The 27,221-nt window shown below is 38.1% G+C and overlaps 2 protein-coding genes across 16 annotated transcripts in view; one reads left to right on the plus strand and one right to left on the minus strand.

Annotated features, from left to right (window-relative positions):
* The window catches only part of DNAI4 (dynein axonemal intermediate chain 4), an 82,627-nt gene extending 59,695 nt beyond the window's left edge, over nt 1-22,932 (minus strand). For 2 of the 3 annotated variants that reach the window (XM_013061650.2, XM_004762966.3), the window contains exons 1-5: nt 22,659-22,932; nt 10,559-10,736; nt 3,389-3,573; nt 1,966-2,078; nt 249-405 (exon numbers count right to left, since the gene is read on the minus strand). In XM_013061650.2, the coding sequence (XP_012917104.1) occupies nt 249-405; nt 1,966-2,078; nt 3,389-3,573; nt 10,559-10,736; nt 22,659-22,705 (680 nt within the window). In that variant the 5' untranslated portion in view covers nt 22,706-22,932. The remainder of the gene's footprint in view (nt 1-248; nt 406-1,965; nt 2,079-3,388; nt 3,574-10,558; nt 10,737-22,658) is intronic. The other variant, XM_045064698.1, reaches the window with a different exon arrangement.
* A 9-nt stretch (nt 22,933-22,941) lies between these two features.
* Nucleotides 22,942-27,221, plus strand: part of MIER1 (MIER1 transcriptional regulator) — a 58,798-nt gene continuing 54,518 nt past the window's right edge. For 3 of the 13 annotated variants that reach the window (XR_006601781.1, XR_006601782.1, XM_045064702.1), the window contains exons 1-3: nt 22,942-23,092; nt 24,216-24,316; nt 26,974-27,047. Coding sequence is in view for 11 of the 13 variants with exons in the window: in XM_045064702.1 (XP_044920637.1) it covers nt 23,026-23,092; nt 24,216-24,316; nt 26,974-27,047 (242 nt within the window). In the remaining 2 variants the exon portion in view is untranslated. Of the gene's footprint in view, nt 23,093-23,187; nt 23,413-23,448; nt 24,317-26,970; nt 27,048-27,221 lie in introns of those variants that run through there. The other 10 variants (XM_045064699.1, XM_045064700.1, XM_045064703.1 and 7 more) reach the window with 10 other exon arrangements.

Raw genomic sequence — 27,221 nt, forward strand, 5'->3', positions numbered from 1 at the left:
TTAGTAGTTTACCTACTTTTTGAAGAATAAGGTAAAGTTATGGGTTCTTCCTCCAGAAAAGAAGTACATACAACATAAATACTTTACATATCACTTCATAGGGCAAATAAATAACTTTATATATAATTTCACCAAGCACATATGACACCACTATTTATCCAGGAATCCCCCAAAACAGAAACAAGGATAAGAACCTCTGACTTAGCATTTAAATTACAGAAACAAATAGACAATTGAGCCATACATACGTGACCTTCGCAGCTTCTTCAGATTCCACAGAAACCATGACTGTTGGTAGGTTAAAAAACCTCAGTGTTTCTGTCTCTGTGAGTATTATCTCTATAGTCTTCTGTAGGTCTTCTTTTGTTACAATTTTTTCAGGTGTTGCCCTCACAACTCGTAAATCTAAAATACATGACTTAATAAAAAATCATTTACTAATTGCTATTTTTAATTTTCATTTTACCAAAGTATCACGATGGATCATGCATTGGAGGTGGCTGTATGTGGTCAAAGAACAGACCATGTTGTGGGATGTATTCAATCCCTCTGATGCTGGGAGAGATTGTGATAATAATCATATCCTCCCGTCTCCCTCTGAGAGGATGATCTTCCCTGCTGCTGCTGACACTGCGGATTGCCCAAGTTTTCATTGCTAAGGCTTTCTTCCTTCCCTTGCTCTTTCCATGAAGAAAATCACGTGTTTAGCTTTCTTAGCCTCTCTTGAAGCTAGAGGTGACCATGTGACAGAGCTCTGACCAATGAGAGAACAGTGGAAATATATAGGAAAGAAGGCAGCTCCTGGGGAAGCTTTTACTTTCCTCATAAATAAGGGTGACATGACTGAAGCTACTGCCTTTCTCCCTCTTTCTGCCTCTAATGTGGATATAATACCCACAGCTGGGGCAGATATTTTGAGACCATGGAGCAAAAAGCAAGAAGCAATAAGTGAAAAGAAAAGTTTTAAGGAAAGAGAATTAGCAGAGCGGCCAATCAAGAGTCTGACAGTCAAGACACAAAATCAAATTCAAAAGTATTGACCTTTCAAGTTCTTTTTTTTTTTTAATTTTTTATTTTTTATGAACATATATTTTTATCCCCAGGGGTACAGGTCTGTGAATCACCAGGTTTACACACTTCACAGCACTCACCAAAGCACATACCCTCCCCAATGTCCATAATCCCACCCCCTTCTCCCAAACCCCCTCCCACCAGCAACCCTCAGTTTGTTTTGTGAGATTAAGAGTCACTTATGGTTTGTTTAATGTGAGAAAAATAGGTGGTAGTTTAAGCTAACGTAGTTGGGTATTCTCTTACTTGTTGTCAGAGCATTGTAATTACATATCTTAACACCAAAGACTCTCAAGCACTTTCCCAACCTTATGAATACTTTCATCAACCCTTCATTATCATCTCAGAGGAAGAGACACCCTTACTGCACTCCGAGGCAAATGTTCCTTAGGTAGGTACCTATTTCTTCCAGCACTTTGGATCAGGCATCATTTTGTCATTCTTATATCTTTGTTTTCATAACCGTTTATCTCATGTTTTATGCTCTGCCTGGAAGGAGCCACTCCGATTTGTTCTCCTGACAAATTACCAATCACCTTTAAGAACCCAATTCAAAAGTCTATAATGTTCTCTATGAATTCTTTTTCTTTCCCCACCTTCAAGATGTTAATCTTCACGTTCAAAGCGCTCCCATTACATTGGCATATGTCCTATTATGACACTGATCACAATGTATCAGAAGGACTTGCCTCCTGAGTTAAAAGCTCTCCTAAGGCAGAGAGTCACCCTGGGAACTTGAATGCTACCTTGGTAATTCTCATGTAGCTACTCCTCAGTCCAGCCTTTGGAAATCATTATCATAGTTCTTTTGTCTCAAGTACCTGACAAATCATAAGCATATTTGCTAAGGAAATAATGGGCGGTTACTGAAATAAATGACATTATTTTCATTACCTGTAAAACTAGTCAGTTTTTCCCGTCTGTAGGATGGTTCTTCGAGGTCTTCTGCTATTGAGTCAGTAGTAGATACACTTGATTTAGAAACTGTGCTACTTCCTAAAACTGACCTTTAATAATGAAAAACATTACTCATTTATTTAGGTGTTCTTATGGGTAATTAAATATATAAATAAAAAACATTACCATAGTGAGAAATCAAATATAATATAATCATATAAGAAACACTGATAAAAAGAGACTACTTATTGAAACAGAGTTGGTTTGTAGTGCTCCTTAAGTAAAAGGTCATTATAAATATATTTTAGAGAGAAAACATGTCAAACCTATGTCTAAAGTCCTTCGATGGATTCCCAATATATTTAGAATAAAAAGTTAAAATATAGTCTACCTATCCAGTCTCTCCATCTTCATTATCACTCTTCCCCTGCCCCACTTTTTCTCAATCTTGTGGTGCTCTCCTATTTTAGAGTCTCAGCCTGGAACCTCCTTCCATTTTTCACCAATTTTCTGCTCATCATTCAAATCCCATATTAAATGTGATTTTTTTCAATTTTATAAAGATCCTCTCAAGATTTAATTAAAAGAAAATCTATATACTGGTTGGGAAATCAACAAACTAAAGAATACAAAGATAATTTCCTTGAACAATGAACTTAATATTACTTCATGATCCTTTTCTATTTATAAGTCCAACTGTCCTCCAAAAGGATAGGTTCAGTTTACAGAAATATTATTTGTTTTGTGGAGCACTCCTATGATTACTTTGTGCAAATTTGGAGGCAGACTCTCAAACAGCATATTTTCTCTTAAATTTTGTGCTTAGTTAACATCTGGAACTTTTAACTTGTCAGATTGAAAATTACACATTCAAATATTTCCCCATAATCTTTAGATTATTTTAGGACATCATGTTTTATTACTGCGAAGACTCTGAACTTCTTCACTGTAAGCATTAGAAAAATTTCAGTAATGTGTCTACACAATACATGCATAACATTTCATTTAAAAAAATTATGAAACAGAGGAGAAATCAAACCCTAGGAGAAGAGGGATTTGCAGGGAAGAATGGAGTTGGGGGCCACAGAAAAGGAAAGCTACTTCTTCCCATCAATTGCAATAGAGAAGAAATTGAAGAAGTATGTCTGTGGGTATGTGATGCTAGCCCCACCTTTTGGTTCCTCAGGAAATCTTGAGTAAAATCTACATATATTGCTCACAAAGGTTTTGGTGTATCAGGGAACTCTTAAGTCATGCAAAGCTCTACATCTAAGTAAAACATGAGGGGAACACCAAGATGGCATACTAATGTAGAGTGGAGTTAGGAGTCTGAAGACAACTTCTAAGTTACATATATGCAACTGAAATAAAAAGACAGTAGATATTATATAAAAAAGAACAATAAAATAGTATACTCTACCTTGTAAACTGCCCTAACATACTAGGATTTATTGTATTCTGATACAGGCTATAGGAGGATATATATTCTGATCCATATGATCCTTCTTGTGATGTAAATAGTTTATTTGGCTTTGCTGTTCCCATATGTGGGTCTTGTTGGTAAAGAGGTCGGGGAGTAACATCAACTCCAAGTGCATTAATTACCTGTGGAAAGTGGTTATTTAAAATGAAATGTTAAAAAAAGGGGGGGGGATGTTTCTGAATAATGAGCCCTAGAAAATTATATTAGTTGTAACATTTCTTTTGTTTCTGATTTTATTTATTTTAACCTAATTTTATTTGAATTCCCTCTTCTTTTTTTCTGGTGAATATAGTTAAAGATTTGTCAATTTTGTTTATCTTTTCAAAGAACCAGCTTTTAGTTTTACTGGTCTTCTCTATTATCTTTTCTGTCCCTATTTCATTTGTTTCTGTTCTATTCTGTTATTTCTTTCCTTCCACTAACTTTGGGCTTCATTTGTTCTTTTTCTAGTCCTTTGAGGTACAAAATTAAGTTGTCTGAGACTCTTTGTTTCTTGAGGTAGGTATTTATCTCTAAGAACTTCCCCTTTAGAATTGTTTTTGCTGCATCCCACAAATTTTGATATATTTCTTTTCTTTTTTAAAATTTAATTTATTTTTTAAATTTCTTTTCAGTGTTTCAGAATTCATTGTTTATGCACCACACCCTGTGCTCCATGCAATACATTCCTTCCATAATACCCACCGCCAGGCTCACCCAACCCCCACCCCCCTCCCCTCCAAAACCCTCAGATTGTTTTTCAGAGTCCACAGTCTCTCATGATTCATCTCCCCCTCCAATTTCCTCCAACTCCCTTCTCCTCTCCATCTCCCCATATCCTCTGTGTTATTCCTTATGCTCCACAAATAAGAGAAACCATATAATTCTGTCTCAAGGTATTTTTTTCTCTTTTGAATTCTTCTTTGACCAATTCGTTACTCAGAAGCATATTGTTTAATCGCCACATTATTTTTGAGCTTTCCAGTTTTCTTTGTGTTATTAATATCTAGTTCCCCAACCTTGTGGCTGGAAAAGATGCTTGATATGGTTTCAATTCTCTTCAATTAATTAAGACACATTTTGTGGCCTAACATACGCGCTATCCTGGAAAATGTTCCATGTGTATTTGAGAAGAATCTGTATTCTGTTGCTTTTGGTTGGTATCACCCTTTCTGAGCCTCTATTCATTTTCTTCGTTCTTTTTTTCCACTATGTTTTTGGCGTGTGTAATCTCTATAGATCTATTCTCAAGTTGGCTAATTCTTCCTTCTGTCAATTAAAATCTATTATTTAGCTTCTCCAGTGAATGTTTAAAGTTTTGATTACTGTGCTTTTCAATTCCAGAATTTCCATTTGGTTCTTTTTTATAATTTTTTTTGGAGCAACCCAGAAACTGCATTTTAATTTTAATTGAGATATAACTGACACATAAGATTGTATCCATTTTAGGTGTACAACATAATGATTTGACATATGTGTATATTACAAAATGATTACAATAGTAAGTTTATATAAAATCCATCACCTCAGGGGCACCTGGGTGGCTCAGTCAGTTAAACATCCAACTCTTGGTTTGGGCTCATGTCATGATCTCATGGGTTATGAGACTGAGCCCCATATGGGGCTCCATGCCCAGCTGGGAGTCTACTTGGGGAGTTTCTCTCTTTGCCCCTCTCCCACTCACTTGTTCTCTCTCTAAAATAAATAACAAATCTTTAACCAAAATAAATTAAAATCCATCACCTCACATAGTTAAACAAAATTATTTTTTGTTACGATGAGAATTTTTTTTTTTTTTTAAGATTTTATTCATTTGTTTTAGAGACAGAGAGCATTCTGGCAGGGGCAAAGGGAGAAAAGAATCCTAAGCAGACTCTCTACTGAGTGGGGAGCCTGATGTGCGCCTGATCCCAGGGCCTTGAGACCAAGATCTGAGCCAAAACCAAGAGTCGGAAGCCCAAGCAACTGTGCTCCCCAGGCGACCCATGATGAGAACTTTTAAAATCAATTTTCTCAGGAACTTTCAAATATACAATGTAGTATTTTTTTCAAGTTTTTATTTAAATTCTAGTTAGTTAACATACATTGTAACATTAGCTTCAGGTGTACAGTATAGTGATTCAGCACTTCGAAGTAATACCTGGTGCTCATTTACCAGTACACTACTTAATCCCCATTACCTATTTAACCTATCACCCCACTGATCTCTCCCTGGTAACCATCAGTTTGTTCTCTATAGTTCAGAGTCTGTTTCTTGGGTGGTCTCTCTCTTTTCTTCCCCCTCATTTATTCATTTATTTTGTTTCTTAAATTCCACATATGAGTGTAATCATATGGTATTTGTCTTTCACTGACTAACTTATTTCACTTAGCATAATACTCTGAAGCTCTATCCATGCTGTTGCAAATGGCTAGATCTCACTATTCTTATGGCTGAGTAATACTGCATTGTATACATATATACACCACATCTTCTTTATCCATTCTTCAGTCAATGGACACTTGGGCTGTCTCCATAATTTAGCTATTGTAGGTAATGCTGCTATAAACGCTGGGATGCATGTATCTCTTCTAATTGGTATTTTTCTATTCTTTGGGTAAATACCTAGTAGTGCAATTACTGGATTATAGAGTAGGTCTATTTTTAACCTTTTGAGGAAGGTCCATATTGTTTTCCAGAGTTGTTGCACCAGTTTGCATTTCTAACAGCACAAGAGTGTTCCCCTTTCTCCACATACTTGCCAACAATAGTTGTTCCTTATATTGTTGATTTTAGCCATTCTGACAGGGTGAGGTAGTATCTCATTGTAGCTTGATTTGCATTTCCCTGATGATCAGTGATGTTGAGCCTCTTTATTGATGTTTTCTGAATTGGGTGTGACAGTTATCATACATCTTTTTACTTCTTTAATTATGGTCTCTTTAGTTCTATGCTGGGAAATAAACTGAGGGATTTAGAAGGGAGGAGGGTGGGGGGATGGGTGAGCCTGGTGATGGGTATTAAGGAGGGCAGGGATTGTATGGAGCACTGGATGTTATATGCAAACAATAAATCGTGGAACACTACATCAAAAACTAATGATGTACTGTAACGGTGACTAACATAACACAATTAAAAAGGGGGGGCAGAGGGGAGGGAGAGGGATAAATAGTCTGAGCTAAGCATGGAGCGAGACTTGGCGCTCTACCCCTGGACCCTGAGATCGTGACTTGAGCCAAAACTAAGAGTTGGATACTTAACCAACTGAGCCAATCAGGCATCCCTTTTCCAAGAGTTTTATAGTTCTAGCTGTAAGAACGTGATACATTTGGAGTTATTTTTTTATATAAGCATCCTACAAAATTCTTTTGCATGTAGATATCCAGTTTTTCCAACACCTTTGTTGAAAAGACTGTCCTTTCCCCATTGCATAGAATTAACATCTTTGTTAAAAATCATTTGAACTTGTGTGTAAAGGGTTATTTCTGGGCCCTCTATCCTATTCCATTGATCCATATATCTGTCTTTATGCTAGTAGTGCACTGTATCAATTAGTACAGCTTCATAGTAAGTTTTGAAATCAGGACGTGTGAGACCTTCCACTTTGTAATTCTTTTCCAAGACTGTTTCGACTATTTGGGGTCTCTTAATATTCCATATGAATTTTAGGACAGATTTTATTTCCACAAAAAATGTTATTGGGATTTTGATATGGATTGCATTGAATCTGTATCTTGTTTTGTGTACTATTAGTATCTGAAGAAATATTCTAATGTAGGGATGCCTGGGTGGCTCAGTGCATTAAGCTGCTACCTTCAGCTCAGGTCATGATCTCAGGGTCCTGGGATCAAGCCCCGCATTGGGCTCTCTGCTCAGCTTCCCCCTCTCTCTCTGCCTGCCTCTCTGCCTACTTGTGATCTCTCTCTCTCTTTCAAATAAATAACTGAAATCTTTTAAAAGAAATATTCTAATGTATAAACAAGGGATGTTTTCCCATTTATTATTGTTTTCTTTCATTTCTCTCGGCAATATTTGTAGTTATCAGTGTATAAGTCTTTCACTTCCTTAGTTAAGTTTATTCTTAAGTATTTTATTCTTTTTGATACTATTGTAAATGGAAATCTTTTTTCTTAATTTTCTTCTTGGATTGTTTATTGCTAGGTATAGAAACACAACTGATTTTTGTGTGTTAACTTTCTATATTACAGCTTTGCTGAACTTACTAGTTATCAGTTTTTGTTTTTGTTTTTAAATGTGGCATCTTTGGGAGTTTTCTACACATAAGATCATGTCGTCTGTAAACTGAGATTTATGTTTTCCTTCCTATTTTGGACAATTTTTATTTCTTCTTCTTCACTAATTGCTCTGGCTAGGACACCCACTACTATGCTGAGAAGTAGCAAAAGTGGGCATCCTTGTGTGTTTCTGATCTGAGGGGAAAGGCTTTTGGTCTTTCATCACTGAGTTTGACGTTAGTTTTAGTTTTTTCAGAATGCCAGAGAAAATCCTTTCTCAGATTAGCTAAATGGTTAAAAAAAAATTTTTTAAATAATGAATGGATATTAAATTTTTTCAAATGCTTTTTCTTTATCTGTTCTTATGATCCCATAGATTCTTCCCTCCCAGTTTATTAATATGGCAAATACTATTGATGTTTAAATGTTGGAGCAAACTTGCATGCATTATCTGCAGTTGGTCATGATGCTCTCACTATCCCTTCTACACATTGTAATACCATATGATATATTTGTGTTGTATGTACGCATAACATACACATAATACATAAAATGCATACACTATATGATTGTTATGGACTGGATGTTTTGTACACCCCAAATTCATGTTGGCTCCCTAATTCCAATGTGATGGTACTGGACGGTAGAACTTTTGAACAGTAATTAGGTTGTGAAGGTGGAGATCTCATAAATGGGATTAGTGAGAACCCTTCTGAGAAGAGGCCAGAGAGTTAGCTAAATGTCTTTCCACCATGTGATACATTGGGAATATATTCAGGATACATTGAGAATATAGCAATCTGCAACCTGGAAAAGGGTCCTCACCAGAACCCAACCATGTTGGCATTCTAATCCTGGGCTTCTAGTCCTAGAACTCTGAGAAGTAAATTTGTTTATAAACCATCCAGCCAAAAGTACTTTGTTATAGCTGCCTGAGATAATGGTACATGTAATATGTTTGCAAATACATAACATTCATTTATTAAAATTATATTAGCTTGTTTTCATTTTTTGGCTATTATAAATAAAGATGCTATCAACATTTGTTTACTAGTTTTTATATAAACATATACTTTCTTTTCTCTTTTATTATTTTTTTTAAAGATTTTATTTATTTCCCAGAGATGGAGAGAGGAAGTACAAGAAGGGGGAGCAGGAGGCAGAGGAAAAAGCACCCTCCCCACTGAGCAGGGAGCCTGACACAGGACTCAATCCCAGGACCCTAGGATTATGAACTGAGCCAAAGGCAGACGCTTAATTGACTGAACCACCCAGGAGCCCCAATTTATTTTCTCTTCAGTAGATACCTAGAAGTGGAATGGCTGGATAGTATAGTAGATATATATTTAACACTGAATAAAATGCCAAATGGTTTTTCATTTTCCATTCCTACCAGCAGTGTATGAAAATTCTGATCCCTCCACATACTTGTCCACATTTGGTATGATCAGTCTTACTAATTTTAGTCATTCTAATAGGTGTTCAGCAGGATCTCGGTTTCAATTTGCATTTCCCTAATAACTAATGCTGATCATGTGCTCATTTGCTATCTATATATGTACTTTGATGAAGTATTTGTTCAAATGTTTTGCTCATGGGGTGTCTGGGTGGCTCAGTTATTAAGTGTCTGCCTTCAGCTCAGGCCATGATCTCAGGGTCCTGGGATTGAGACTAGAGTTGGGGCGGGGGGCAGGGGGTGACTCTCCTCAGCAGGGAGTGTGCTTCTCCCTCTGTGCTCATTCTCTCCCTCACTCTTTCTCTAGTAAATAAAAACAAATCTTTAAAAAATGTTTTGCTTGTTTTAAAAATTAGGTTGTTTTAGTATTGTTTTGAGAATTATTTATATATTTTGGATACAAGTACTTTATCAGATATATGCTTTATAAATAATTTTTCCCGGGGCGCCTGGGTGGCTCAGTGGGTTAAGGCCTCTGCTTTCGGCTCAGGTCATGATCCCAGGGTCTTGGGATCGAGCCCCGCATCGGGCTCCCTGCTCCACAGAGGAGCCTGCTTTCCTTCCTCTCTCTCTGCCTGCCTCTCTGCCTACTTGTGATCTTTAAAAAAAAAAAAAAAAAAAAAAAAAAAAAAAAAAAAAAAAAAAAAATAATTTTTCCCACTGTATGGCTTCTTTTTTCATTCTTTTAGCAATGTCTTTCAAAGACCAGAAGCAGCTTTCATTTTGAGGGAGTCTGATTTACCAATTTTATCTTTAATGGACTGTGTTTTTTTGTGTCATATCTAGAAGTATCATTGCCTAGCCCATTCAGATTTATATATTACATACTTGTCTGTATATATATTATGAGTAAAGGTTTTAAAAATTCAATTCTTAGTTTTCTAATGAGATAACTAATTTTGTGACAATTTATTTTACCATATTTTCTAGAGTATATTGCAAAGGAGAATGGACATTAGCCTTACTATCTATATTATAGCTAGGTTACCTATTATTACTACCAGTTCTTAAGGTCATGAGCAGACTTTCCTCACTCCACTCCAATGTTCTCATTATTAGTAATGAATTATAGGAGCCAACAGCAAATATTATGCTGTAAGATATGTTAGATGGTGAAGACTAACAAAATCAATATATCAATATTAGAAGTGAGTTAGTTATTTCAAAGCAGTATATTTTCCACCTTTAACATTTCAGTTAAGTTCTCTATGGTGCCATTTTTAAATAAACTCAGAATTCTAAAGAATTTTACCTGGGGCACGTGGGTGGCTCAGTGGGTTAAAGCCTCCGCCTTCGGCTCAGGTCATGGTCCCAGGGCCATGGGATCGAGACCCACATCGGGCTCTCTGCTCAGCAGGGAGCCTGCTTCCCGCCCCCCTCTCTGCCTGCCTCTCTGCCTACTTGTGATCTCTGCCTGTCAAATAAATAAAATCTTAAAAAAAAAAAAAGAATATTACCTGTATGGGTGTCTTTACAGTAGGTATATTCATTTTTTCTGTTTTTATCTCAGGTAGAACCATCAAGGTTTTTGACATTGCCATTCTGCTTTGGTTTGCACCAAGATATCCTTTTGTTTGCCCTCCTTTTACTGTGTTAGTAAAGCTAATAGATTTCTTTGGCTGTGGGCCAACGCTCCTTTATCAGGAAAAGAGAACATAATACAAAGGATCCATGACTGAAGGAAAACTTACCAACAAGAAAAAAACAGACTTTCATTTAGAAACATGGAAACAATCTGAACATATAAACAAGAAATAATAATAGCTACTTGAGAGTTCATCATGTATAAGCAGAGTTCTAGAATGTTTACCTGCATTATGTCACTTTTTTCTCACAACCCTTAAGAGGCTGCTATAAATATCATTTTATATAAAATCACAGAGGCATAAGAGGGAAATATTCCTCCTAGAGTTGAAATTTGAAGTCAGGCAGTCTAATCCAACGTCTAAACGGATTTCTCTGGGTCTTAGTTTCCTTATTTGTAAGATGGGGATATTAAATAATGCCTTATTCATGGATTATTATGAGGATTAAATGGAATAATTTGTACATTATGGTTAGGAAGTCCCTGGCACATAGTAAACATAAGTCAGTGTATAGTATAGCTACATAGGCAGAATGAAGCATGAGTAATAAAACCTGGAAAGAATATTGTGCTCCTGTCTAAACAATTGCATAATAATTTTTAAAAAGAAGAGAAGATAAAATAAAAATGTTTGCATACTGGAAGAAAAAATGATTTTACTTTTGTATACTCTACAAATTCCTTAACACAAAAACCTACCTTATCATTCCTTATCAGAGTTCTAGTACTCTGATTGTATTATGAATTTCTATTTAAAAAAGTATGATCTTCCCTCAGATTATAAAAAGTAAATCTATTTCCAAAGCAAATATTTTATTTTTTTTATTAATTTTTGATTTTTATTTTAAGTAGGCTCTACACCTAACATGGGGCTTAACCATGACTCTGTGATTAAGAATCATGTGCTCTACTGACTGAGCCAGCTAGGCGCCCCAGACCCCCAAAGAAAACATTTTAAATGATACTTTTACTTTTCAAATCATAAAAGATCAGACAAGAATGAAATATTTTTAAATGACAACCATCTATCCACTTTTCATATTTTATTTTTCTTCATAGCATTTATTACAACTGGATGCTTTTTCCTGTTGATCACTCCTTTACTAGAATATAAAAATCTTCAGGACAAGAAATTTGTCTTGTTGGGTGCCTGGGTGGCTCAGTGGGTTAAGCCTCTGCCTTCAGCTCAGGTCATGATCCCAGGGTCCTGGGATTGAGCCCTGCATCGGTCTCTGCTCAGCAGGGAATCTGCTTCCTCCTCTCTCTCTCTCTCTCTTTCTCTGCCTTCCTCTCTGCCTACTTGTGGTCTCTATCTGTCAAATAAATAAACAAAATCTAAAAAAAAAGAAATTTGTCTTGTTAATTGCTATATTCCTAGAACCCACAACAGTACCCAGTATAGTGTGGTCACTAAAAAAGCATTTTTTAAATAAATGAATTCCATTCATGTGGCATTCCAAATTTATATTCCTTGAAAGTATTTTACCCTCTCCTCCTTCCTACAATGTCTAAATGACTTTATCTTCAACATCTCTAAGAAAATAAGATCAATCAGGTAAAAACTCCTTAAATTACTTCTCCGTTGTCATTACATTTTTCTATAAACTCATCTAAAATCTACATCAAAATCCTACAAACTCATCTAAATTTATCTTTCTTTCTTCTTTCAGTAAAAGAGTTGCCATTGCTAACTAAGGCTAATCTTTCTACTTCTGTTCTGAAACTTGTTCAGTACTACTTTCTTAGGGACTTTTGTCCATCAGTAATTTTCTATCTGCTATATATTATTTCCTTGAGCATATAATTATGCTCCAGTCATCCCCTCAACTTAGAAATCCTTCCTTTAGTTATGTCTTCCTCTGTGTGTTACTTTATCTACCCTTCCTTTCATGTTCTAACTCTTTAGTCAATACTACTACTTCCTTATCCCTCTTATTTACTCCGTAATTCACAACAGTCTAGTACTCCCTCTCCTCTGCTGCAGAGACACTACTTTCCTTAAAATCACCTGGTCCTTCACCTTGTCAAATCTGAGGGACTCTTTTCAGTATTTATCTTTGGAGCATCTGACAGTTGACCCTTCCCTCTTCTGTGACACCACTATCTCTTATTCTTCAACCTCTTTGGGACATCTAGCCACCTGATCCTTCCATTTTCTACTAATTAGTACCTTTTAGTTTTCTCTTCTTCCTCTCTTTAATCTAGAATCCACAATTCATCAATTGAATCACTCTCTTACCATTACCTTCAATTTGTATTTTCTGTCTCCTTGACCTTTTGCCCTCCTATCCTTACAAAAGCTAGTCTTCCCATTCTATTTTTCCTTTATTAGTTTCCTCTTTTGAAGATTACACTTAGGCTCAAACCTCAGTTACTGGTTTGTTCTCTCTCTCTCTCTCTCCACACACACAGAACACACTATCCCTGAGTAAATGTAACAGAACTCATGGTTTCAATGACCACTTATATTCCACTTTTTTTATGGCAGTCTACCATAATCACCACCACCTCCTTTCTCCCATTCCCTATTAGATTTTATATCCTTAATTACTGATATCCTCTCTCTGTCTTGAATACTACTGGCATAATTCCTGAGTATTTCAATATCCATGAATGTAATCTTTCTAATACTATGGCTTCTTGGCAACTTGAACCTTTCTCACAGACATAAGAGAAAGAGAAAGAGAGAGAGAGAGAGAACGCATGCAAGCTCCTGTGGAGAGGGAGAATTTTTATATATATATATATTTTTATTTATTTATTTGACAGAAAGAGAGATCACAAACAAGCAGAGAGGCAGGCAGAGAGAGAGAGAGGGGGAAGCAGGCTCCCTGCTGAGCAGAGAGCCCAAAGCGGGACTTGATCCCAGGACCCTGGGATCATGAACTGAACCAAAGGCAGTGGCTTAACCCACTGGGCCACCCAGGTGCCTGGAGAGGGAGAATCTTAAGCAGGCTCCATGATCAGCACAGAGCTAAGGCAGGGCTCAATCTTAAAACCCTGAGATCATAACCCCAGCCAAAATCAAGAGTTGGATGATTAACTGATTGAGCCACCGAGGTGCCCCTATACCCTCTTAATACCCAATTTCAGACAACTATATTCAATTCCCTTCAACTCCATTATCACCTTCAAACCCTTGACTCTATAATGTTTACTGCTTCACCCACCCCTCTCATGCAATCTCTTTTCTCCTGCACATAAGGTTAATAAATGTAATAGTTAATTAGGCATATGTTGGAGATATTCCAAATTCAGTTCTCGACTACCACAACAAAGCAAATATCACAATAAGGTGAGTTACATAAATGTTTTGGTTTCCCGGTGCATATAAAATTGTGTTTACACTATACTGTATTCTATTAAATGTGTAATAGCATTATATCTAAAACCACAATGTACATACCTTAATTAAAAAGTACTTTATTGCTAAAAAATGCTAATCATCATCTGAGCTTTCAGTGAGCCACAATCATTGAGCACAGTTCACTATAACAAATATAGTAATAAAAATGTTTGAAATATTGCAAGAATTACCAAAATGTAACATAGCCATGAAGTGAGCAAATGCTGCTAGAAAAATGGTGCCAATAGACTAACTGGACACAGGGTTGCCACAACCTTCAATTTGTATAAAACACAGTATAAATAAAGTGCCACTATGAGAAGTGCAATAAAATGAGGTATGCCTGTATTATAAACCTTACTTACACTCTCAGCCTCCTCTTCCTTTTTTAAATTCACTGTACTTGCTGGCAAAACCAAAACTTTGATCAATTCCAATTATCTTCTTACTTTGAGCCTACACCTGTATATTAACCACATTTCTATCTTCTGTAATCTTGGTGCTTTACCATTTGCCACACAAGTTTAGGCCCAATAGGTCTTATTCTGGACAAATTGATATGCTCAAGTCATTGTGCCTTGGTTTCCTGCCTCCCTTGTTACCCCTTCCCCTCCCAGGGGCACAATTTCCCAATGCAAACCAGTCTATCTCCACTGCCTCCCTTGTCAGGCCCTCACACTCTGGCCCACTATATACCTTCCCTCATCACCCTATAATCAGGTACCAGACAATTAAGGATGGCCCCTAAGTTTCAGAACCCACTGAAATTACTCAAACTAGTCAATCTTAAGCCTGCTTGCCATGCCTGACCTGTACTTTCCCACCAAAACCACAAAAAAGGCCCACAGTTCCTCCCTCTCCTTCTGCCTGATGGTTGACCCCAGTGCTTCCCCATGAAGCCTGCTGTGGCATTGCCTGCCCTCTCCTCTTGGAAACTATGAGTAATAGATGATTTTTTTCAATGGCAGTCATCTCCTGTTCTGTTGACCCTACCATTCTTCAAATTTTCTATGAATATGCTATATTTTTTTTTAAAAGATTTTATTTATTTGACAGACAGAGATCACAAGTAGGCAGAGAGGCAGGCAGAGAGGGGGGCGGGAAGCAGGCTCTCTGCTGAGCAGAAAGCCCAAAGCGGGGCTCGATCCCAGGACCCTGGGATCATGACCTGAGCCGAAGGCAGAAGCTTTAACCCACTGAGCCACCCAGGCGCCCCAAGAATATGCTATATTTTAATTCAACCTGTACAGATGAATGAAGCTGGAGAAAAAACAACTATAGCAACTCCTTCGAAAGAACTGTATTTATCATTTTTAATTTCCCTTTGCATATACTCCCTTGAGCCTGATCCAGTCAAGTTTTAGCCCTTATCATTCCACCAAAAGAATTCTTACCAAGGACCAGTCATTGCTGCAATATTAATCACCAAGGTTCTCATTTTATTTATCAGCAGAATTCACCCAGGTGCTCCTTTTTTCTTTGACTTGTTTTTTAAACTTTAATTGTAGGACACTTTCCTTACCTGGTTTTCCTCTTACTTTTTCTGCAGTGTTCATCCTTGGGACTTCTTCCTGTATCTGTCTACACTCAGAGCCTAGGTGAACTCATCCAATGAGTTCATGATTTAAATACCATCTATATGATTTAAATACCATCTATATGACTCTAACTATATCCTTCCTCTGAACCCTAGACCCACATACCCACCTGACTACTTGACATTTCTGACTCAAATTAGCATGTCCAAAACTGAGCTCCTGATAATTTCCCCCTTACCTCGTTCAGCAAACTTACAAGACCTCTTGCAGTCTTCCCCCATTGTTGTTAAAGGTAATGCAATTCTTTCAGTTGCTTGGGTGAGAATACTTCAAAATATATCCTGAATGCAACCATTTTGTTATCAACCTTGTTGCTACCATGCTGGTACAAATAACTATTCTATCTCTCTTGGATTGTTGCAGCAGGTTTCTATCGCTTCTTGCTTAACCCCAACCCCCTAAAATCTGCTCCACATGGCAGCCAAGAGTGATCTTGTAAAACGTAAGTTAGATCATATCACTCTACTCTGCTTAAAATCCTCCATTTGTTTATTATCTCATTCATAGGAAAAGCCTAAGTCTTTACTACAACCTAAAAAGTTCTACACACATTGTTAGATCTTTGACTTCATGTTCAATACTCTTTCCCTTGTATATTTTGCTCTCGTCACACTGGCAATCCTTGATATTGCCAGGTGTATTTCTCTATCATAGTTTGCCTTTGCTCTTCCCTTTGCCTGAAATGCTCTTCTTCCCAATAAATGTACATGTTTGGCATCCTTTCTTCAGGTCTTTACATAAAACCACTTTCTTAGTGTGGCCTTCTCTGGCTCCCTTATCTAAAATGTCAAATACTCCTCTCAATATTTCATAAGCCCTCGTTTTATTTTTCTCATTAAGACTTACAAATAACCAAATGCATCTTTTACTTAAATATCTTATGCATTAGTTGTCTCTCCCTAACTAGAACTTAAGTTCCTTGAGGATAAGGATTTGGGGCTGTTCTGGGCTGTACCCCCAATGCCTACAGTAGTACTAAACACACAGTAGCTGCTTAATGAATATTTGTTGAATAAATAATCCCTAAATCATTATATCTAACTCAAAACATACAATCTTCATACTCAGATTTTTACCAGCCTACTGGGTGGCTCCAGCTAAATATCTATAGGACATCCCAAATTGAATAGATGCATAATGAATACCACATTTACTCATAAACCAGTTCTTCCTTTTTTACTCTCTATAGGACCCAAATAGAAATGAATTAGTGAATGATGTTACATTTATCAATTAGGTAGTTACTGGGATCTCATAAGACAGCATTATCAGTGAACTCCCCCACATGTTCGTACTGTTAAGTTTTATGGGAAGGAACTGTTTATCATGTCCACAGTTACAGCTCCAGCTTTTAGCACTCTGTCAGAGCAGAAAATCAGAAAATATAGACCACTTTTTGAAAGAAATTGAAAGAAGTGCCTGTAGTCAATTATATGAGAAATTTATGGTACATCTCTAACTATAGTAGAAAACATGTTTTCAAAAGAGGTAAATTAGAGTAGGGAACCACTTTGAGGTTTCAGGAGGTAACCACTTTGAAAATCACTATACCTGAAAACAGTCATCATACAAGTGGTCATGCAGAGCTGTATGTACAGTCTTGAGGTTCCCAAAGCAAGGACCTAATTTGTTTTGACTCCTGTCTCTTCATTTCTAGGGCAGTAACTCAAAAATACAAGGCATACCTATAGAAAGAACTCCTGATAATCACTTCCATGAAAACAGGGGCAAATGACATTAAAAACATGCTGTACATACAGAAATCGCACCATGAAATAAATAATCACCAAATGAAAATTAGGTGTGGTTTGTAAAAGTTTCTGCCTTAGTCCCTTCTTATTTTAGTGGGATGACAGTAATTCCAATGTAAACCAAACAAATTTCTTCCATTCATTCGAGTTATTTATAAAACACTGTACATAAGGCCCTGTGCTACACACTGGCAGGGATACAATATGAATCAGATATGAGCCCTAAGGAGCTCATAGTCTCATAAGAGATTAAACATGTACATGATTATAATGGAAGCACAAAATTTTATTTGCCTCAAAAGAAGCAAAAGAGTAAAGTGATCTGAATTATGCTTCAGAAAAATTTAGCTGTATGCAGAAACATACTAGAAGTAAGACCATAGGTTAGATGCTATCAGAATAGTTCAGATGAGAAGTAATCAAGGCTTAACATGGGTGGCAGATGTAGAAATAAAACAAATACAACAACACCTGTGTTCAGATGTTTGTTTATTTTTTGCATTTTGATGCTTTGACATCAAAGAACTTGCTGACCCTGGAAGGACTGTCCTCCAAAGGCTAATCAATTCCAATACATAGTAAGGGACTCATGGGCCAGCACCCTTTCGTTTGCAAACCAACCAATCCAGAGCCTAAACCCTTAACAAACTCCTTTTATCCGGCTCTCTCAGAGATCTCACTTTCTGAGCCACTATCCCCCTGCCCTAATCACCCTTGCACAGGAACCAGACAGCTAGAGATAGTTCCTGGACCAGAGCCTTTTGAAATTATACAAATGAGTCAATTCTACTGCTTATTCGGCTTTGTCTGTTCCTCCCACGGAAACCACAATAAAGGTTCTTGCCCATGTTTCTCTCCTTATTCCACCTCCTGACTGACCCTTGAGCTTTCCCAGGTGACCTAGTGCAGCTTGCCATGCCTCCTGTTTCTATGGATCCGAGTGTTTAAAAAAGCTTCTTCCCTCAAAAGAGTTATTTCCATGTCTATAAAACAAATCTCAAATACCTTAAAAAACACAGCAGATATAGAACTAATAGGACTTGGTAATAGATAATAACAATACCACTTAAATCTTATATTTCAAAGAACTTCCACCTATATTTTCTAATTCAATTCTTATAATAACTTGTAAGATACTTAATAGTCATATTTAACAAGTAGGAAAGCTTAAACTCAAAGGTCAATTTAAATGCTCAAACTCGTCCAATAACTCTCAGGCTATTAATCTATTTGTACATTAATGTTGATAATAATATGTAACTCAGAGTTAAGGTGATGATTAAATTAGTCTTTACTTTTAACTAACGTTAGAAGTAAGATGTTAAATTGTAGATATGTTCATATATCAGCGATATCTTGGTGGAGCTGTCTGGTGGCAGTTGACAATGCAAGAGTAAAGTGAATTTCAAGGAAGAGAAGTGAGAGCTGGAGATTCAGATTTGAGAATTTTTGCACAGAGATGAAAATAAATGAACATAGTCCCAAAATAAAAACCTAAAGTCACAAAAAGAAGGTAATAGAGCTAAAGGAAGAAACGAGATAGTAAAAGAAATCAGAAAAGAGGCATTTAAACCAGTAATAAGTGAACCAGTAAAGTTTGGGTTAAGGAGGGGAAGATCAATATTGTCAAATGCTGCAGAGGTAGAAAAGTTAAGAAAGCCCACTGAATGTGGTGACTTTTGAAATCTTTCGGTCACTCGTTACTGACCTTTGAATTTCTATACAGAAATAGAGGCAACAGACTGCAAGGGTTAAAGAGTGAACATGGACGTTTCTGCGCCAACATGTACAGACCACAAAAGTCACTAATCTTATTTTTATCACAAGAAAAAGGCTTAGCAAACTGAAAAGCAACAGGTCTTTTTAGATCCATCAGATCAATTTATAGACAAACTACTGGCCAGAAATTTGGACAAGCAGGAGAAAACAGAGGATCACAACTTACTGGGACCAGGGAATGGTAGGAAAACGTAAAGGTAATTGACTCATTGCTGGAGACTAAGTGTAAACTAATTTGAAAGATAAAAACTCTCAAGGGTCCAGCCTCACAGAGGCCTACCATGACACCCATCAGGCTCTCAGGAAGAAGATCAGAGAAAAAACACCCTTATAATTCAGGGAGATAGGACATGACCATTGTAAAATATACCCAGAATGTTCAGTTTTTCTTAACAAAGGTCTACCCTCAAGGAAAACTATTTTGGCAGAGCCTAACCAACATGTGGGTAGAAAAATACACAATTCTAAGTCCCTCTAGACTCCTTGTTTCACCTGAGGAAAAAAATCTGAGAAACACTTATGAAGGTCACCGCCCAGGGTCAGAGGCCCATTGAAAGACTAATTACAGGATTACAGAACATTTCTTCTTCTCTCAACATATTACCACCACACCAACAGGTCTCCTGTACAATAGGGGATTGAAATGGGAAGAACTACAAGGTTCAGACTCCATGAAGAAGTCTCTAGGGGAACCTAAAAAGAGAGACAAAAACAAGGACACTAAAGGAAATTGAAGCCTCATAAGCCTACTGCTACAGCAAACACAGACTAATTCCTCGCCAGATAAACATAAAACCTCACACTAAAGGTTTACTTAACCAGTTCATATTACCTGATGCAACATGTTCAGCTTTCAACAAAAAAATTACAAACATATCAAAGGGCAAAAAATAGTCTGAAGAAACAAAGCAAGCATTAGTGCAGACTAAGACGGCAGAAATTTTGAAATTGTCAAGATTAGGATTAAAATAATTATGATTAATACAGTAAGGACTCTAATGGGAAAAAGTGGATAGATAACATGAAAACCCTAAGAAAGAATCAAAAGGAAATGAATGAACATGTAAGTAAGTATAATAGATGAACTGGACAAAGAAGTGGGATAAAAGCATTGAAGAAAGAGTGTTTGTTTTTACCACAATGAAAGAGTATTAAGCTAATGGGAAAGACCTAATACAGGTAAAATTGGAAAAAGTGGAAAATTGATAAGTACATGTTTTATGAGATCCTTTCTGAAAACAGCATTAAGTCTTAAAAGGAGGAAGATGAGAAATAACATATTAGGTCAAATCAATGGTTGTAAACGTTGAAGTCTGTGAAGTTTTGCTTTAACTGGATAACATGGCTATCTCAAAACATGAAGGTTATACCACTTCTTATCTCCCATCTGATTCTTTCCTTAATGGGTAATCTCTTATGAATTTGTCATTATTTAAGAAACTCCCAAGAGAATTCATGAATTCAACTTAATTTTACTTTGAGATTTCTATACCTGCAAATAAAAACAAAAACCCACAGGATGCCCAGTAACCAAGAATACTGAACTACATTATTCATTCACAGGTCAGCAAATATTGAGTGCCTTCTTCATTCAAGACAATAGCACTGAACAAAACAAAAATGTCTGCCCCATGGAGTATCATAGTTTGGGTGAAGACACAGTGATGAACAAGTACATTATATACCAGGTAGGGATAAGTTTTATGGGTAAGTTTAAACAAAGGTTGGGCAACTGGGAATGCTAGGAATTAAAAGTATTATTATTATTTTATGGGGGGTGGTTAGAGGACTTTTTGATAAGATGACATCTGAAGGAAATAAATGAGTCATGACACTATCTGGGGGAACAGTGTTCCAAAGAAGAGCAAGTGCATAGGCCTTAAAATGGGAAAAATAATGTGCCTGATATTGTTGTAGAACAATCAGCCAAAGGGGAAAGGTCCAAGGTGAGACCCTGTAAGACTCTGTAGTGATGTGAAATTTTACTCAGAGAAATGGTTAAAAAACTGAAGGGTTTTGAGAAAAGCACAGTGACTACCACGTGTAGGCTGTAAGACCATTTTTTTCCAGAAAGAAATGATAGAATCTGCTGACGGAGTGGGGCATTAGAGAAGTCAGGGGAAACAGCAAGGTTTTTTTTTACTCAGTAACTGGAAGAGCAGAAATTGTCATTTACTGAAATGGCAAAGACTGCAGAGCAGATAAGAGGGGGAAATTTAGTTTTGCATATGAATTTTGAGATGCCTATTAACTTCTAAGTGCAGATGTTGATTTCTTTTTTAAGTGAAGATGTTGATTTTCTTAATGTCTGGTTTTTGGAAGAGGAGCTGGCTAGAGATATAAACTTGTGAATCATCAGTGTATAGGTGATTTTTAAAGGCATAAGACAATAGTGAAGGAAAGGGGTTTAAAGACTGACCTCAGCAACACTCCAATATTTAGATACGGGAAAGAAAAGATACCAGCAAAGTACTGTGAAAAGAAGGAGCCATAGAACAAGGAGAGAACTAGGGAGGAGGTGTCCCGAAACCAAATGAAGTGATTTAAAACTGGAGAGGTTGAAGGGTTAAGAAGAACAGCCATTGCATTTGGATGGATGCCTTTTGCTGACCTTCACAAAAACTATTTTGGTGGAGTGGTAGGATGGAAAAAAGACACTGAAAACCATATTCAAGAAAGAATGTAGGGCGCCTGGGTGGCTCAGTGGGTTAAGCCGCTGCCTTCGGCTCAGGTCATGATCTCAGAGTCCTGGGATCGAGTCCCGCAGCGGGCTCTGTGCTCAGCAGGGAGGCTGCTTCCCCCTCTCTCTGCCTGCCTCTCCATCTACTTGTGATTTCTGTCAAATAAATAAATAAAATCTTAAAAAAAAAAAAGAATGTAAATTTCTCTCCCAAGAATTTTCAACAATTTCTGTTAAAGAAAGATTAGCTCGGAGGGAGACTGGAGGAGAGACGTTGAAGCTCTGTCTGATAAGAGAACAAAAGTTCTCTGGAACTGTGGGAGAGTGGATGAATGAGAAAACTTTAGTGCAACTGCTGGGCAGCACTAAGGGACCATGTGAAGTTATAAGCAAACAAGTACACAGAGCTGTGCGCTCTTCTCCAGCCTCTTGTTCAAGTGTTGCAGAAACGGCAGAATGTCGCAAGCAGAAATGGGTTTTAAGGCACGATGGCATGAGGAGGCAGAAAAAACTTCGACTACAGAGCATGGTCAAGTTCAATCTTGTGGTTCACTGAACCTGAAAATTCAAAGGGGCAACCAGCATTTCGCGGCTAACAACTCCAGGAGTGTAAAGGAGGCTCTCAACAAAGCAGTTTGTTCCCGGAGAGCAAACACAGCAGTTGAGGGTTCAAACAGTCTGTACTAGGTCAAGTTAGGGGACACTGCCGCATGAGTGCTTCGAAGGCTGGCTGAACCGAGACGCAGAAAGAGACAGGATCTAAAAGGGCTCCCTCCGGGACCCAGGAGGATGGACTAAGGTTTTAGCGCCGAACTTACAACCAGAGGTTCTGCTGCTTGCGGCTGTTTACTGGAGAGACGGGCATGGTGGCGACAGGCTGTGGAGTGGTCGGCCACCCCCTTCCCTAGCTGCTTCTGGAGTACCGGTACCCCAGCCCCCGGCGTTAGCGGTTCCGGCTGAGGCTCGGGAATGTTTGCCGGGCGTCATGGAGACAGAGGAGCCCCGGCTCAACAAGCGGCCGCGCGGTTGGCTGGCGGCTGGAGACCGAGGAGGAGGGCGGAGGCGGAGGGGAGGGCAGAGGGTTGGTGGAGCAAGAGGAAGCTCCGGACGACGACTAGAAAAAGGAGGCGGGCGGCCCGGGCCCCAGGCCCCTCCCAGGTTCTGAGTCTCCCCGGCTGCAGGCGGATGGATGGGGCTTCTTCAGGCGGTGGCGGCAGCAGTGAAGGTGGCGGCGGCAGCAGCGGCAGCGGCTGTAAGTGCAGCCTCCATAAGCCATCCCTCCTCTCCTGGTCCTGATTGGGATGAGGGGCTCCTAAAGTGTCCCGGGTCCCCTTTCTCTCCTTCCCCTCCCCCATGGCAGAGTACCGCCCGGAAGACCCTTAACTTCCGGGGAGGGGCTGCAAGAGAACGCGCCCGGCTGGCTTCCCCTCCCGGAGAGCGCCGGCCCCCCAAGGCGCATGCGCAGCCGCCCTGCACGGCGTCCCCCCCGTCCCAGCTCGGTCTTTTGCTTTGGCGGTGGCGGCGGCGCGGATCTTCCCCGGCTTACGCGGCGCGCCGGGAATCCGCTGCGGTGTGAGTTCGTCTCGCCCAGTTCGCTCCCGCCCCTTTCTCCTGTCGGTCCCCGAATCCGGGCGGGGTGGGGCTAAACTGACCATCCCCCTGTGGCTCCGCCTCTTTTCCACTTTAGCTCTGGGTTCGGTCCCAGCCTTTGGGGAGGTTCCTGCTCGCACCGCAGTCCAGGTGGTGAGCGAGGTCCTGGGCGAGCCGACCCCATTCGGAGAGACTGAGGGAGGGAAGAGAGACTGGAAGAGGGCATTAATATGAAGGAACGAGGTCCTTCCTGTCCGTGGGAAGATCCCTGGGGGCACATGCCTCCGCACCCCTCCCCCCCCGAAATGGCCTTGTTTTTGCAGCTTTTCGTGGAAAGATCTCTGGCTTGGATCCCATCTCTGGTCCCCGTTTGCTGTGTGACCTTGGGCGAGTCACTGCCTTTCTCCGCGCCCCTGTTATCCCCAAAGCTTCCTCCAACGCTAAAACTCTTAATTTTGCAGAAAAGCTTATGCAGTTAGAAGACTGGCCGTCTACTGAGGCCGTTTAGCCCAGATGACGTGGAGTTGACTGAACCTTCTTCAATCTTGGACGGAAGGAGGCGACCTATTTATTGGGTCGTTTTTATTCCTTTACCATCGGTTACAAATTGCATGTCTCAAGACTCATTAATGTTTTTCTAAAATTGTCATGGGATCCTTGTCCTAATTCCTGGTCATCTTTTTTAAAAACTAGAGACAGGCTGAGAATTAGAGACATGGTGAGCTTGTGGTGGTATCATCATCTCTGGTCTCGTTACTACTGAGGCTCTCTTTCCTTTGATCCAGATGGTGTGGTGGCTCGATTCTCCCAGTGCCTGGCTGAGTTTCGGACGTGGTTAAGAACCAACTGGTTGAGGTTCAGTGCAGACAAGACGGATGTGATGCTGGTAGGCAGGGGCACACTTGGAGATTAAGGGAGGGAAAATCCAAACTCCCTCAAGTAATACAAATATTACATTACTCTTGCTGTATATTCCAGTGTTTGAGAACTGATGATGGGCCAATAATGTTCAGAGTTTGGGTGAGATAAAAATAACATGTCAACAGTCTTAGGACTTTAAAAATAACAGTTTGTTATAATCCGATAAAATGGGGCCACTGGATAAAACTCTTTATGTAAAAATTATGAAAAAAATCCAAACTGTTTTTTGAAGTACCAAAAGGCTATGTAAGTGTTTTGGGGTGGCATTAATAATAAAAACCAACTAACAAAAAGATGATGCTGATTCTTGCATAGATGTGGGGCTTCTGAATGTAATGCATTACTGCTTTGTAACCTGCATTCTGCCTACTAAAGTAAAGGTAAACTCAATTTATCAGAAACGTCCTTTTTAGGTATTTTGGTATTTAGGTATTTTCAACCAAATTAGATATTTATCAGTTTTTACTTGCATATCATGTTTAGGTTGACACTTTCAAATAAAAATTTTAGTAAATAGTTTACCAAATAGTCAAAAGGGACTCATGAACTCTGAAAATGGTTAGATAGAGAGTTTGTTTTTAGGGTTTTAAACGCATTAATCTGTTTCCTTCAAACAGGTATAGAGTTTAAATTGTTAGAAATATTTTCTTGGAGCATTCTGAGAGGTTCCTGAGTTGCATAACATTTTGTTTATGTAGTATAGGTATATAGTACTTATATTTGAGTCCGGTATTGGTACTGAATAAAAGGTTCTATTTCTTAGGTATATGTAAATTATGAGACTTTTTAATTTATCGGTTAGTTTAAGTACTGGTTGAAGTAAAATTGTGACCTTAAAATGCTTTTGTTAAAAGCAAAATAGTAACTGAAGGGTGTGTGTGTGTGTGTGTATTATATCCTCTGTAAAAATGTTTAATAACTTTAATGATTTAGTAAATTGCTTAAAAATAACTTCCCAATACAACAGCAGTTTTGAGAAGCTTAAATGTGGTGAAAGTTAATGTTAGTTTGCCTGAAAATAAGGAAGCATTTAGGTGGGAAATGGGAGCTCAAGAGGCATTTATTCAGGCTTTGTATAGTGATTTTTTTTGTTGTTTGTTTTGTTTTGGGACATTAGCCACAAACCTCACATAGGATTGGAATTAACCACACTTTTAAGTTTAACTTTAAATACACAGTTCTAACAGAATACCATTTGGGAGATCACATAATAATCTAATTATTTTAAACAGCTGGTAGGTATTGGTGAATTTTCTCATACCTTTAACTCTGTCATGTCTTGTTTTTAAGTCTTCTAGTATCAGTAGGCATTAAAGATTTATATTTTGTTAACCCAAGTATAAATAATGATTGTTTGCACATAAATACAAAGAAGAAATTTGTTGAATTAATCCAAAATGCTGAAAAACTCAGGGAAATGGATGGAGGTAACAAGGAGATAGATTCTGGTTTAATAAAAAGGAGAATGTTCCAAACAGTTTTTTTTCTGAAAGAGCAGCCTCTTCATCAGACAGTAAGTCATTGGAGTGTTTTAGCAATGGCAGAAAACCCTGGTAGTGGGGACATGTGAGGGATTCCTACCTAGACCAGGTAGAAATTGACTAAAAGACCTCTAAGGTCCCATCTAACACTAAGATTTTGTGGCTAATGAATAGTTAATTTTTACATATTTGATACTGAGGAGATAAGCAAGAGATTTTGAGAAAGGCTGCTTTCCTTAAGGTGGCTTCTAAAATTTTGAAAGACAGTATATCATGAGAATAAAATGGGAATAAAACCATACTGAATTCATTAGTAATGTGTTACTAATGACTTAAAATATTGGAGCTGTTTCTCTTTATTTTTAGAATATCTGAACTTAACACTGAACTCACATTTATTAGCAAAGGGAAGAAAAAAATGTAGAGGGAATATTTTCCCCAAATGATAATTCCACTTAAAATTAGTAAAATGATACATAATTCTAATAAACTTGAAAGCCATTTGTCAGCAAGAGGGATACACAGTCAAATAGGTGCCAGATTTGATTTTCCTGACAATTTCAGAATTCATTCAGTAGCATAAGGACCATGGTCCTCGGCTTTTTAATCAAAATCAAAGAGTAAATGGGTTTAAGCAAGTGAGTTAGTCCTGTACTTTGTGCTTTGGCAACACTTTCCGATTTTCTTTTTGTGAACTAGCTAAATTTCATATATTAGCTTTGGTAGTTAAATGGGCAATCCTCCTTTATCCCCATGGTATTATAAAGCCTGAGTTTCTACCTCCAGGCCCCTTATTCTGTCTTTACCCACCCCAGATCTATACACATTAATTGTTCTTTGCCTTCAGCTGTTTCCATCAAGCACCTCAAAGGCAAAACTATATAAACACAAACTGACTTTTCAGAAAATGATTTTTATTTTGAGTCTGAAGGACTAAGGTAATTCAGTAGGGTAACTCTGTGCCCCTATGCCAAAGTATTTAATCCCCCAAGGAATCCTGAAAAACACTTTTATAGTATAAGTATTCTAAAAAAATAAAATGAAAATACTGTACAGTACAGTTAATGGTAAAAAATTGTTTGTAGATTTGGGAACCTTAAAGTTTTCCTTTCTCTTCTTTCCCTTGCTTTTCTTTCAGTAGAAAATGTGCATCAGATGTTTATGTTTAATTGGTTTACAGACTGTCTGTGGACTCTTTTCCTGTCAAATTACCAGGTAATGTCCTTTCACTTAGCAGCTACTTCATATGCCTATAAATGCACAAATTATTCATGCACAAATTATTGGACATAAGAATTTCAAGTTAATTTTGAATCTTTGGAAAAAGAAACTGTTTAATAGAGTCTTTAATTTTAAGGGAATACAAATAATTTAAGAAAACAGCCCATA

The sequence above is a fragment of the Mustela putorius genome, unplaced genomic scaffold, assembly GCF_011764305.1.
Source record: "Mustela putorius furo isolate JIRA1106 unplaced genomic scaffold, ASM1176430v1.1 tig00003853_pilon_pilon_pilon, whole genome shotgun sequence".
In the NCBI taxonomy this organism is placed as follows: Eukaryota; Metazoa; Chordata; class Mammalia; order Carnivora; family Mustelidae; genus Mustela; species Mustela putorius.